At 43.0% G+C, this 14241-nt stretch overlaps 1 protein-coding gene across 16 annotated transcripts in view; it reads right to left on the bottom strand.

Annotated features, from left to right (window-relative positions):
• LARP4 (La ribonucleoprotein 4) overlaps positions 1-14241 on the bottom strand; it is a 77409-nt gene that overhangs the window by 50901 nt on the left and 12267 nt on the right. For 5 of the 16 annotated variants that reach the window (XM_063711753.1, XM_054527963.2, XM_054527965.2 and 2 more), the window contains exon 2: positions 11454-11573. The exons of 8 other annotated variants lie outside the window; for them this stretch is intronic. In XM_063711753.1, the coding sequence (XP_063567823.1) occupies positions 11454-11573 (120 nt within the window). Of the gene's footprint in view, positions 1-7908; positions 8019-10861; positions 10946-11218; positions 11395-11453; positions 11574-14241 lie in introns of those variants that run through there. 3 more of the 16 variants (XM_054527958.2, XM_054527962.2, XM_054527960.2) reach the window with 3 other exon arrangements.

Genomic DNA, 14241 nt, shown 5'->3' with positions numbered 1-14241 from the left:
ACACACACACACAACCACTGCACTCCAGCCTGGGAGACAGTGAGACTCAGTCTCAAAAAAGAAAAACACACACACACACCCCCACACCCACACCCCCACACACACACCCTCACCAAACATAATGCCCTGGGAGACAGTGAGACTCAGTCTCAAAAAAGAACACACACACACACACACACACACACACACACACACACACACACACACACACACACACACACACACACACACACACACACACACACACACACACACACACACACACACACACACACACACACACACACACACACACACACACACACACACACACACACCCCCTCACCAAACATAATGCCCTGTTCTATGCCTAGGTTCATTCATATCTTGAGAGCAGGGGCTGAGCCTTAAAATGTGGAAGTAGTGAGGAGTATTTTATCACTTATACGCTTTAGAATTTCTAAGTGTAGGATAACAAGCGTATACCTTTCCGTCATTTTTATTATTGTTTCAAAATTCTCTACAGAAAATACACCTGTTTTGTACCCACTGGAGCGCAGTACTCTCCCACCACTCTGCCTTTGGTAGCCACTGATTTGAAGCTGAATTGATTGGTGAATGTGATGTGGGAATTTAGGTATCACATAATTTATTTGTGTGTTGGGGAGGGGGATAATCTATTTTAACAAAACTTGCTATTCATATGTATGCCCTAAAAAATAAACATTACAGCATAATAAGACATACAACTAAGCACTCCACTGGACTGGAGGTGGGATGCCTACCCAGCAGCAAGCCCACCCTAATGTGCCATCTGAGGACCTGCAGAAAGGACAGTGGGAAGGAGACAACAGCCTCAGCCCAGAGATCTCCCTATCCTCCTCCCTCAGGGGAGGGGGATCCTGACATTCAACCCTTCCTGTCCTCCTTCTTGGTCAGGAAGACGACTGGGTACAGTGGGTGGGGGCGGGGAGAAGGAGGTACAGAACGGGATGCAATATGAGAGTAGAGAGATTCTAGAGAAGGGCAAACGAGGGTGGGTAACTAACTACGGAATTAAACAGAAGAAAGAAGCCTCTATTCGTAACCCTGGAATCCGGCAGGGGAAGAAGGAGGAAATGGGCAAGGGGAGGTGGGAAAGAGAAGCTGAGGAGGAGGGAACTTACTTATTTCTCCCTGCCTCTGCTGAACAGTTCCACTCCTTTATGTTAATCCCATTATGAGACAGGCCCAGAGAAGTTCCAGTGACAAACTAGTAGTTTGTGTCCCAGGGGAACAAATGATCTAGGAAGTGAACTGCAGAGCTGGCAGGCAAAGCTGGGGTCCACCTCAGTAAGATCCAGCTCCTGGCTCCTAGAGAGCTTTGGCACGGATGCCGTAGGTGACAATAAGAGAGATGATGAAGATGCCGAAGCCTACCCCTAAGGGTGATAACTCAAGCTCTTTGGGTACAGCGTAATTTTTGACTGATAGCAGAACAGAACTCTGAGTAGCTTGTGATAGCCAAGCTCTCCTGGCATGTCAACAGTATTTGACATTGAGCATTTTTCAACAGGAGAAAATGCATGTATTTACATACTTATTCTCTCCCTCTCTTTCCTCCATTCTAAGAATACCAGATAGGTGCCTACCCAAGAAGATGGCAAATGGTAAAGGTACAGCTCTCAGAAACAGAGATCAAACATTAAATCCGAATAAATACAAAGAGTACAATATTGATCTAGTAAATAAGATCTGTACATGAAAAAGATACAGTGAAAGGGCCATACACCTATTAGAAATACCCCTTACTCATAGAGTTGCTATGCAGAGTAGTTATGTGGCTTTAGTAAAGCAAAATCATCATTTCAAGGTAGTTTTTTTTTTCTTTCTTTTTGAGGCAGAGTCTCGCTCTGTTGCCCAGGCTGGAGGGCAGTGGTGCAATCTCGGCTCACTGCAACCTCCCCGTCCTGGGTTCAAGCTACTCTCCTGCCTCAGCCTCCTGAATAGCTGGGATTACAGGTGCCTGGCACCATGCTGGGCAAATTTTTGTGTTTTTAGTAGAGACGGGGTTTCACCATGTTGGTCAGTTTGGCCTCAAACCCCTGACCTCAGGTGATCCACCTGCCTTGGCCTCCCAAAGTGCTGGGATTACAGGAGTGAGCCACTGCACCTGGCCTCAAGGTAGTTTAATAATCATTATCTAAACACACAATGATTGAGATGCTGGAGTCACTCCTGAATCCAAAAACAGCTCTAATATGAACTTTTTATTATTGTGTGATCTTGGCAAAATTTCTTAACTCTTCTGAGCCTCAATTTTGTTAACTGTAAATTGAGGTAAAACATTCTTATTTTTATTTTTATTATTTTTAAAGACAGGGTCGGCTGGGCGCAGTGGCTCACGCCTGTAATCCCAGCACTTTGGAAGGCCAAGGTGGGTGGTAACCTGAGGTCGGGAGTTCGACACCAGCCTGACCAACATGGAGAAACCCTGTCTCTACCTAAAATACAAAATTAGCTGGGCGTGGTGGTGCATGCCTGTAATCCCAGCTACTCGGGAGGCTGAGGCAAGAGAATCGCTTGAACCCCATAGACAGAGGTTGCGGTGAGCCAAGATCGGGCCACTGTACTCCAGCCTGGGTGACAAGAGCAAAACTCTGTCTCAAAAAAAAAAGGACAGCCAGTTTTCCAGGCTGGAGTGCAGTGGTGTGCCCATAGCTCACTGTAGCCTCAAAACTCCGGGGTTCAAATGATGCTCTTGTCTCAATCTCCTGAGTAGCTAGGACTACAGGCCTGGAACACCATGCTCCACTAATTAAAAAAAAATTTGGCAGAGTTGGGTTTTCATTATGTTGCCTAGGCTAGTCTCAAACTCCTGGCCTCAACAGATCCTCTCAACCTCAGCCTCCCAAATCACTAGGATTACAGGCATGAGCCACTGCACTGGGCCAAGAAGTCCTTATTTTAAAAATTACATGGCCGGGTGCAGTGGCTCATGCCTGTAATTCCAGAACTTTGGGAGGCCAAGGCCTTGGGTGGATGACCTGAGGTCAGGAGTTCAAGATGAGCCTGGCCAACATGGTGAAACCCTGTCTCTACTGAACAATACAAAAATTAGCTGGGTGTGGTGGCGGGCGCCTATAATCCCAGCTACTACTCGGGAGGCTGAGGCAGGAGAATCGCTTGAACCCAGGAGGTGGAGATTGCAGTGAGCCGAAATTGCGCCACTGCACCCCAGCCTGGGTGACAAGAACAAGACTCCGTCTAAAAAAATAAAATAAATAAAAAACAAAAAAATTACAGGCTGGGGACGATGGCTCATGCCTGTAATCCCAGCACTTTGGGAGGCTGAGGCAGGCGGATCATGAGGTCAGGAGTTCGAGATCAGCCTGGCCAACATGGTAAAACCCCATCTCTACTAAAAATACAAACATTAGCCAGGCGTGGTGGCCTGCACCTGTAATCTCAGCTACTCTGGAGGCTGAGGCAGGAGAATCGCTTGAACCCTGGAGGCGGAGGTTGTGGTGAGCCGAGATTACGCCACTGCACTCCAGCCTGGGCAACAGAGCAAGACTCCGTCTCAAAAAAGAAAACACTGCATAGACTTTTTTATAAAGCATGTCAGTTTTGAATGGAAGGCAATTCTGCTGTCTCACCCTCAAAAGTATACTACACAAACACCAATGCATTCTATCAAAATAACTGCATAAGTGAAGTTAAATGTAAACTATTATGTCATAGAAAATTAGCTTTGAAGAAACATAAAATTACAAAAGATGACTACAGAATGCTATAAAACTGAAACCTAAAAAACCTAGAAAGACTAAGAAAATAAAAATTTTTAAAAAGCAAAAATGCATGGATGTAAATAGGAAAATAAAGTACTATTTATATTTACTAGTTTGGCAAAGCCCTTAAGAATAATTTTCCAGGCCGGGCGCGGTGGCTGAAGCCTGTAATCCCAGCGCTTCGGGAGGCCGAGGTGGGTGGATCACGAGGTCAGGAGATCGAGACCATCCTGGCTAACACGGTGAAACCCCGTATCTACTGAAAATACAAAAATTAGCCGGGCGTAGTGGCGGGTGCCTGTAGTCCCAGCTACTCGGGAGGCTGAGGCAGGAGAACGGCGTGAAGCCGGGAGGCGGAGCTTGCAGTGAGCCGAGATCGCACCACTGCACTCCAGCCTGGGCGTCAGAGAGACAGACTCCATCTCAAAAAAAAAAAAAAAAAAAAGAATAATTTTCCAGCCGGGCGTGGTTGGTGGCTCACGCCTGTAATCCCAACACTTTGGGAGGCTGAGGCGGGTGGATCACCTGAGGTCAGGAGTTCAAAACCAGCCTGGCCAACATGACGAAACCTCATCGCTACTAAACATACAAAAAAATTAGCCAAGCATGGTGGCAGGCATCTGTAATCCCAGCTCCTCGGGAGGCTAAGACAAGAGAATCACTTGAACCCAGGAGCCAGAGGTTGCAGTGAGCCGATACTGCCCCATGGCACTCCAGCCAGGGTGACGGAGGGGAACTCCGTCTCAAAAATAATAAGAATAAGAATATAATTTTCCAACTGGCATAGAGTTGGCGAAAATCCTTTTATGGAGACTATATAAAATGATTCAACTCATATTTCTACATATATTAGCATTATTTATGAATGCTAAGAAATGCAAAGAACCCTGTTTAAACAGATGATGGAATACAGGAAATGATATACTTAATTAATAAAGTATTACACAGCAATCCAAAATTATAAAGATATCACATTAACACATTTTATAACTCGGATGGGATACTAATATCACAAAGAAAAAATTGCTGTTTATTCAGCTATCCCACATCAAATATTTTAAGATTTATCCCAATTTTCAAAGTTAAAATGTGCAAAAATATGTATCTTAGGGTTGATTAAATATGGAAATGTATGAAAACTGGAAAATGCTTTCACATAATAGAGTGGAAAAAACAGCTGTAACTGCCATAATAACAAAAGCAAACGTGTTAAACAATTCTGTGGGCTAGGCACTGTATAGAATGCTTTATATGTATCATCTCCCCTACTTTTTAAAACAATGTAGGCCGGGTGCAGTGGCTCAAGCCTGTAATCCCAGCACTTTGGGAGGCCAAGATAGGCAGATCACTTGAGGTCAGGAGTGTGAGACCAACCTGGCCAACATGGTGAAACCCTGTCTCTACTAAAAACAAAAAAATTAGCCAGTCGTGGTGGCAGGTGCCTATAGTCCCAGCTACTCAGGAGGCTGAGGCAGGAGAATCACTTGAACCTGGGAGGCAGAGGTTGCAGTAAGCAGTGATCATGCCACTGCACTCCAACCTGGGTGACAAAGCAAGACTCCGTCTCAAAAAAAAAAAAAAAAAAAAAATCCAACCAATGTAAGTATTAATATCTCTCTTTTATAGATTATCCCATTATGAGAGGTACAGAGTAATAACAAACCCAATTAAAGACATAGAAAGATGAAATATGAAGGAAGGATTCAAACCCAAGGCAGCCTGACTCCAGAAACAAAAGATTAACCACACAATAATTACAACTCACAGATTATTACAATTGCAAGAAGTACCTAAGCATGTGGTTATAGGCTGGAAGGAAACATGATCTGCTATAAGTAACTAGACCAGATTGGTGTTCTCCCCACTTACAAAGCATTATTTATTTATTTATTTTGTGATGGATTCTTGCTGTCTCCCAGGCTGGACTGCAGTGGCAAGATCTTGGCTCACCGCAACCTCCGCCTCCAGGGTTCAAGCGATTCTCCTCCTGCCTCAGCCTTAAGAGAAACTGGGATTATAGGCGTGTGCCACCATGCCCGGCTAATTTTTGTATTTTTAGTAGAGACGGGATTTCACCATATTGTCCAGGCTGGTCTTGATCTCCTGACCTCTTGATCCTCCCGCCTCGGCCTCCCAAACTGCTGGGATTACAGGTGTGAGCCACTGCACCCAGCCTAAAGCATTCTATTAAAATGCTGCTTTGAGTCATAAAAAAATATGATACTTAAGATTATTGCATCTAGTACTGATTTTTTCAAACCAAGAGCATATTACAGTATGTTAAAAGCAGGCTGGGTACGGTGGCTCATGCCTGTAATCAAAGCACTTTGAGAAGCCGAGGTGGGCGGATCATGAGGTCAGGAGTTCGAGACCAGCCTGGCCAACATACAGTGAAACCCTGTCTCTACTAAAAAATACAAAAATTAGTTGGACATGGTGGCGTGCACCTGTAGTCCCAGCTACTTGGGAAGCTGAGGCAGTAGAATCGCTTGAACCCAGGAGGTGGAAGTTTCAGTGAGCCGAGATAGCACCATTGCACTCCAGCCTGGGCGACACAGCGAGACTTCATCTCTCCAAAAAAATAAGCAAAGGTTATTCTGTACCTTCAAATATATTAAATATATAGTATTATTTTAGTTTTATACCCGTCAACATTTACTTAAATTTACATGAATGTTGACCATTTTCTTTGTTCATCGTTCTTTCTTGCATCGCGGAGTTTTCTTCGGAATCATTTACCGCCTACCCAAATGATATCATTCAGAACTTCTTAGTAAATTCTCTCAAGTTGTGCTTTCTCTAAAAATACATTTTTAACCATCCTTGCTATATACAGAATTATCAATAGGCATATAACCCCTTTCAGGCACTTTAAAGACATTCCTGTACTTTCTGGTTTATACTACAGCTAACTAAGCAATCAGCCATCAGGTTAGCTGCCATTCTTAATCTCTCTTTACTCTCTGATTTGTTAATGAGGTTTTACGATCATTAAAAGTCTAAGTGTGAAATTGTTTTTTATTTTATATAACTGGGATCCGCTGAACTCCCTGAAATCGTTCATCAATTCTGTAAAATTCTCAGCCATTCTCTCTTAAAATATTCACTCTCCACCAACTGCTCTATTATTCCCTTCTGAAACTCCAATAAAATATATGCTACCTTGTCATCATATGTTCCATGTATTAAGTTCTTTCCTATTTTCCATTTTGTTGTCTCTCTAGTTGCATTCTGAACAATTTCTTACGATCTTTCTTCCAGTTCACCGATTTTCTCATGCTGTTTCTAACTTGCTGTTCAACTTGTCTAGTAAGTTTCTAAGCTCCCTTTTTATATTTTTCATTTCTTAAAGTTTCTTTTAGTTCTTTCCTCAAATCTATCTGATCAACTTTTTTGTTTCTGGATCATCTTTTTTCTTCTTTTAAGCATATCAAACATTTTAATTTTATAGTCTACACTTGATGATAATTCCAATATTTGTAATTTTGAGGGCTTAATTTTGTGACTTGTTTTTTCTGCTAAATCATGATCCTAATGACTTACATCCTTCATAATTTTATACTATAAGGCTATTTTTCTTAGAACTTTGTAAGAATTTTACTAAAGATTATGTTTAAATGGGCTTTTAGACAGGGTCTCACTCTTGTTGCCCAGGGTGGAGCGCAGGGGCGTGATCACAGCTCACTGCAGTCTCGAACTCCTGGGCTCAAGCAATCATCCCACCTCAGCCTGGTGACCAGCTAGGACTACAGGTTTGAGCCACCACGTGGATAGGTTGTTTTTGTTTTTGTAGAGATGGGGTGTGGCTATGTTGTCTAGCCAGTCTTGAACTCCTGGCCTCAAAGGATCATCTCACCTTGGTCTCCGAAAGTGCTGGGATTATAGGCATGACTCACCACAACAGGCCTAAATGGGCTCTTAAGGAGATAATTTATTTTATTTCTGCTAGATGTCTGCCTAGGAAGACTACCAATCTGGACTAGATTTAAATTTTCAACTTGAGTTTTTTGGAAATAATAGGTAGTGCAAAATCTAGCCATACTCTGGTATCAAAGAGGATCTGTGGTTAGAATCATCAAAGACCTCTCCTGCACCAACCCAGAGCCAAGGCTAAAACTGTCAGTGTGCTTTGCTCTGGGAAAGTCTTTTTTTTTCCTACCTGTTTTGAGACAGGGTCTCACTCTGTTGCCCAGTCTGGAGTGCAGTGGCACCATCAAGCTCCCTGCAGCCTCAACCTCCAAGCTGAAGCAATCCTCCAACTTCTCAGCCTCCCAAGTACCTGGGATTACAGGTGAATGACACCATGCCCAGTTAATTTTTTTGTATTTTTTACAGAGACAGGGTTTTGCCATGTTGCCTAGGCTGGTCTTGAACGCCTGGGCTCCAGTGATCCTCATGCATCAGCCTCCCAAAGTGCTGGGACTACAGGCATGAACCACCATGCCCAGCCTCATTTGCTTTTTTACCAGCTTAAACCTCTGCTTTAAAAAAACTTTATATGTGTTAAATTGAAAAACTTTATATATACACCTGTAATCCCAGCACTTTCAGAGGCCAAGATGGAAGGATTGCTTGAAACTATAAGTTCAAGACCAGCCTGGCAACATAGGAAGACCCCCCCCCCCACAAAAAGATTAAAAACTTAGCCAGGGTGGTGGTACACATATATAGTTCCAGTTACCTGGGAGGCTAAGGCTAGAGGATTGCTTGAGTCTGGGAGACTGAGGCTACAGTGAGCCAAGATCACACGATTGTACTACAGCCTGGATGACAAAGCGGGACTGTCTCAAAAAACAGTTTTAAAAGGGCCAGGCATGGTGACTCATGCCTTTAATCCCAGCACTATGGGAGGCTGAGGCAAACAAATCGCTTGAGTTCAGGAGTTCGAGACCAGCCTGGGCAACGTGGCACAACCCTGTCTCTACAAAATACTTAAAAAATTAGCGAGGCATGTTGGCACATGCCTACAGTCCCAGCTACTTGAGAGCCTGAGGCAAGGGGATCACTTGAGTCCAGGAGGTCAAGACTGAAAAGAGCCATGAGGAATTCTCAGACAGCTAATTCATAATATTTCAAGAAAATAATACATTTTTTCTTAAAGCTAAATTAAAGAGTAATTCCAAAAATTGAGACAATTATGGTATAACAGAAAAAAAATTAACTTTATTCTGCCACCCAATAATTATGTAATCCTTCCGCTTCTCTATCTTTAAGAATAACGCCTGGGCCAGGCACAGTGGCTCATGCCTATAATCCCAGCACTTTGGGAGGCAAAGGTTGGTGGATCCATTTGAGGTCAGGAGTTTGAGATCAACCTGGCCAATATGGTGAAACACTGACACTCTCTAATAAAAATACAAAAATTACGCCAGGTGCGGCGGCTCACACCTGTAATTCCAACACTTTGGGAGGCCAAGGCGGGTGGATCACCTGAGGTCAGGAGTTCAAGACCAGCCTGGCCAATGTGGTGAAACCCCGTCTCTACTAAAAATACAAAAATTAGCCAGGCGTGGTGGTGGGTGCCTGTAATCCCAGGTACTTGGGAGGCTGAGGCAGGCGAATCACTTGAATCCAGGAGGCGGAGGTTGCAGTGAACCAAGATTGCGCCATTACACTGCAGCCTGGGCAACAGGAGTGAAACTCCGTCTCAAAAAGAGAAGAAAAAAAAATGAGCCAGGCGTGTTGGCATGTGGCTGTAGTCCCAGCCACTTGGAAGGCTGAGGCAGGAGAATCACTTAAACCTGGAGGCAGAGGCTACAGTGACCCAAGACTGTGCCACTGCACTTCAGCCTGGGTAACAGAGTTAGACTCCATCTCAAAATATAAATAAATAAATTAATTAATTAATTAAAGCAGAAGTCTCGCTATGCAGTGCTTCTTGGCTTTTGGTTTCATGGCTGCTAGAAGCTTTTACAATAATAGCAAAACCAGTAACAAGATAACAGCCCTTACAGGGGAGCTAAAGCATCTCTAAAGTAGCACCATGAATAACTATAGCAACATCTTGGATTAGAGATGTTAATTCACAACTTCCTCATATCGTAATTAGATCAGGGAGGAAGACAACTAGTTTTCAAACAGCCCCACCAGGAGAAGTATCAAGGTATTATTTAAGAACTTATAAGTAGCAATTTTCTTTTTCTCTTTTTTTTTTTTTTGAGACAGAGTTTTGCTCTGTCACTCAGGCTGGAGTGCAGTGACACGATCTCGGCTCACTGCATCCTCCGCCTCCTGGGTTCAAGCAATTCTCTGCCTCAGCCTCCCAAGTAGCTCGGATTACAGGCGCCCACGACCATGGAGTGTCGCCATCTTGGGCAAGCTGATCTTGAACTCCTGACCTCGTTATCCACCCACCTCGGCCTCCCAAAGTGCTGGGATTACAGGCGTGAGCCACCACACCTGGCATAGTATCAATTTTCAAAAGGAAGACACTTTCATATTTGCCACTATATATACATGCAAAAAGTGCTTGCTGTACCAAAAGTATCTCATCAAAGTTTTTAAACAATCAATCACTATTCAAATCCACTCTGGCTAAATTAAGCAGAAGAGTTTTGTTTTATTTTTGAAACAGGGTCTCACTCTTTTGCCCAGGCTGGAGTGCAGTGGCACTTCAGCTCACTGCAGCTTCAACCTCCCAGGATCAACCAATACTCCCACCACCTCAGGCTCCCAAGCTACAGCTGCATGCCACCACTCCTGGCAAATTTTTGTACTTTTTGTAGAGACAGGATTTCATCATGTTGTGCAGGCTGGTCTTGAACTCCTGATTTCAGTCTATCAGCCCGCCTCAGCCTCCCAAAGTGCTGGGATTACAGGCATGCACCACCATGCCCACACTGAAAGGTAACTATTTTTTGAGATGGGGTTTCACTCTGTGGCCTAGGATGGAGTGCAGTGGTGTGATCTTGGCCCACTGCAGCCTCTGCCTCCCAGGCTCTAGGGATCCTCCCACCTCAGCCTCTTGAGTAGCTAGGACCACAGGCATGTGCCACCATGCCCAGCTAATGTTTTTGGTTTTGTTTTTTTGGTTTTTTTTTTTTAGTAGAGACGGGGTTTCACCATGTTGCCCAGGCTGGTCTCAAACTCACAAGCGTAAGTGATTCACCCACCTTAGCCTCCCAACCAAAGTGCTGGGATTATAGGTGTTGAGCCACTGCACCTGGTCATCTGAAAGGTGCAGCAGACACTCCGATTGTCACTAGGAGGGGTGAAAAAACAGATGCAAAGATAAGATCACCCAAAATAATGTTGCACAAGGATCTGGTGAGGAAACCACTATCCCTGTCACCACCAGGCACTAAATAACAAGATTCAAATCCATTGTAACCTTTACTACTGCCAGCACGAAAGCCACATCTCTATTAGGAACTCAATCTGCAACTATTACCTCCACTTAAAGCTGACCAACCCTGCTGCCATTCCTAACTGCAAAATGGAAGTTATAAATAGAACCTTCACTTCCTTACATTGTGTACTTTCAAGTCATCTGAGTGTGTCTGTAGGTCACATGTCTGCATTCAAGAAAACATGGAGGGCGGGGGCGGTGGCTCACGCCTATAATCCTAACACTTTGGGAGTCCAAGGCGAGTGGATCACTTGAGCTTAGGAGTTCAAGACCACCATGGGCCACATGGCAAAACCCCATCACTACAAAAAAAAACAAAAAAAAAACAAGAATTAGCTGGGCATGGTGGCTCATACCTGTAGTCCCAGCCACTTGCAGAGCTGAGACAGGAGGATCGCTTGAACCTGGGAGGTGGAGGTTACAGTGAGCCGAGATCGTGACACCGCACTCCAGCTGGGGTAACAAAGTGAGCCCGTCTCAAAAAAAAAAAAAAAAAAAAAAAGAGAAGCTTGGAATTTGAGTTTTCACTAGTACACATACTGAGGAGGCCCGACACATAACATGGGCAATTCTGCAAATGTAGACATATAACCAAAAATTGGAAGGCTTCGGACATGACAAATATTCACCATAAGAGACTAAGGCTAATATTTAACATACAAAGTATGTCATATATAATTAATTTATAAATATCCAAATATCGGAGGATTATGCTCAAAAACCTTTTCTTCTGATGGAGTACACTATTTCATTAAATATTTAATAACTGATCAAAATCATTAATAAATATATTCCCTTCAGCAGTACACTACCCCAAAATCTGATGTGTCCCTGATAATTAATGGTGCCAAGAATACTCAAAGTGTAAGGTCTAAAGACATTACACTCTAATGGCATAAAGATAAGCAGTACTTCTGGGCATATTTACATTTTTCATCAGCCTAGTTAAGACTATACATTTTATTTTATTCATTCATTTATTTTTTTGAGACAGATCTCTTGCTCTGTTGCCCAGGCTGGTATGCAATGGCGCGAACTCGGCTCACTGCAACCTCCACTTCTGGGATTCAAGCGATTCTCCTGCCTCAGCCTCCTGAGTAGCTGGGATTACAGGTGTGCACCACCATGCTCGGCTAATTTTTGTATGTTTAGTAGACACAGGGTTTCACAATGTTGGTCAGGCTGGTCTCGAACTCCTGACCCCATGATCTGCCTGCCCCGGCCTCCCGAAGTACTGGGATTACAGGCATGAGCCACTGTACCAGGCCAAGACTATACATTTTAAAAGCCACTGATGCACACAAGAAGACATATAAAAGGTTGTATAGTACAGTATTGAACCCACAAGTGAAAAACTGAAAACCACCTAAATGTCCACCTACAGGTGAATAGTTAAATATGTTCTATCTCTTAATGTGGAATACTATAAAAGTTTAAGAAAACCAAAACAGGACTACATTCACCAACATGGAAATTGTTCCAATGCATATTGTTCAGTGAAAAAAGTAACGCTGCAAAACAATAAGCACTTTATATTATCATTTATATTAACAAACAAAATCACTGTACAGATAAATATATAGGTATAGGCTAGGCACGGTGGTGCGTGTCTGTAATCCCAGCACTTCTGGAGGCTGAGGCTGAGGGATCGCCTAACCCCAGGAATTCAAGATCAGCCTGGGCAACACAGTGAAACCCTGTCTTTACAAAATCACAAGAATTAGCCAGGCATGGTAGCATGCACCTCTAGTTCCAGGTACCCAGGAGGCTGAGACGAGAGGATGGCTTGAGAATGGGAGGAGGAGGTTGCAGTAAGCCAAGATCATGCCACTGCACTCCAGCCTGAATGACAGAGCAAGACCCCGTCTCAACAGAACAAAACAACATAACAACAACAACAACAACAAAACCCAGAAAAGACCTGAAAGGTTACAATACTGTTAAACAAGAGAATTACAAATTACCAAGATTGTCTGCCGAACAGGGAAAATGTGCAAAGGACAGACTGGAATAGTTTATCATAAAATATTTTTACCCTATTCAACGGCCCAGATTCAATACTATTTTGATAAGCATGAAAAGGAAAAATCAGTTCATTGCCATAATTTGTATAACTCTTCTGAAGAGTTGGCAATGTTTATTAAAAGCCTTAAATACACACTTTTGATCCAAAAATTCTACTTGTCAGATTTACTCAAAAGAAACTGAGATATATAAAAACATGTAAGTATAAGGATGTTTGCCACACTAATTTTATAAACATCCAACCATAGAGGCGAACTGTAGTTCATCCATAAAACAGAATATACCAGATCCTTAAAACCAGATTTAGGGAAAACTGTAAAAATCTGAATAAGGTCTGTGGACTGTATCAATGTTAATTTGCTGCTCATTATACCATACTATAGTTATGCAAGGTGCTACTACAAGGAGAAACTGAGCAACAACTTCACAGGACCACTTTGTACATTGTTTTGCAACTTCATGAATCTATAATTACAGTCATGTGCTGCATTAATGACATTTTGATCAAGCACAAACTGCATGTACAACAGTGGTCCCATAAGATTATAATAGCCATACCACATAGCCTAGGTGTGTTGTAGGCTATACCATCTAGATTTGTATAAACATTTTCTGATGTTCACATAATGAAATCCATAACACATCCCTCAGGATGTATCCCTGAACAAGGAAAGATTGAATTATCTTTAAAAAGTTTTGAAAAATGGAGAAAAAATTTTAGAAAGTATGGGAAATGTTCACTATCTGTGATACTGTAAAATATATATTTTACAGTGTATTTTAGTTGTGTATCATAGTATCCATACACAACTAAAATCCTTACAATCTCCAAAGTGATGTCTTTTTGCATGCTAATAAGTTAACTGATGGCTGGCAGCCCCTAAGTCAGTTTAGCTAGAACAAAATCTATCTTTTCATTTAGATTCTAGACAGCCAATTTTTTTTTTTTGAGACACAGTCTCACTCTGTCGCCCAGGCTGGAGTGCAGTGGCATGATCTCAGCTCATTGCAACCTCCAACTCCCGGGGTCAAGCGAGTCTCCTGCCTCAGCCTCCTGAGTAGCTGGGATCACAGGCGCCCACCACCACGTCCGGCTAATTTTTGTATTTTTAGTAGAGA

The sequence above is a fragment of the Pongo abelii genome, chromosome 10, assembly GCF_028885655.2.
Source record: "Pongo abelii isolate AG06213 chromosome 10, NHGRI_mPonAbe1-v2.0_pri, whole genome shotgun sequence".
Lineage (NCBI taxonomy): Eukaryota > Metazoa > Chordata > Mammalia > Primates > Hominidae > Pongo > Pongo abelii.
This window is presented reverse-complemented; position numbering and strand designations above follow the sequence as displayed.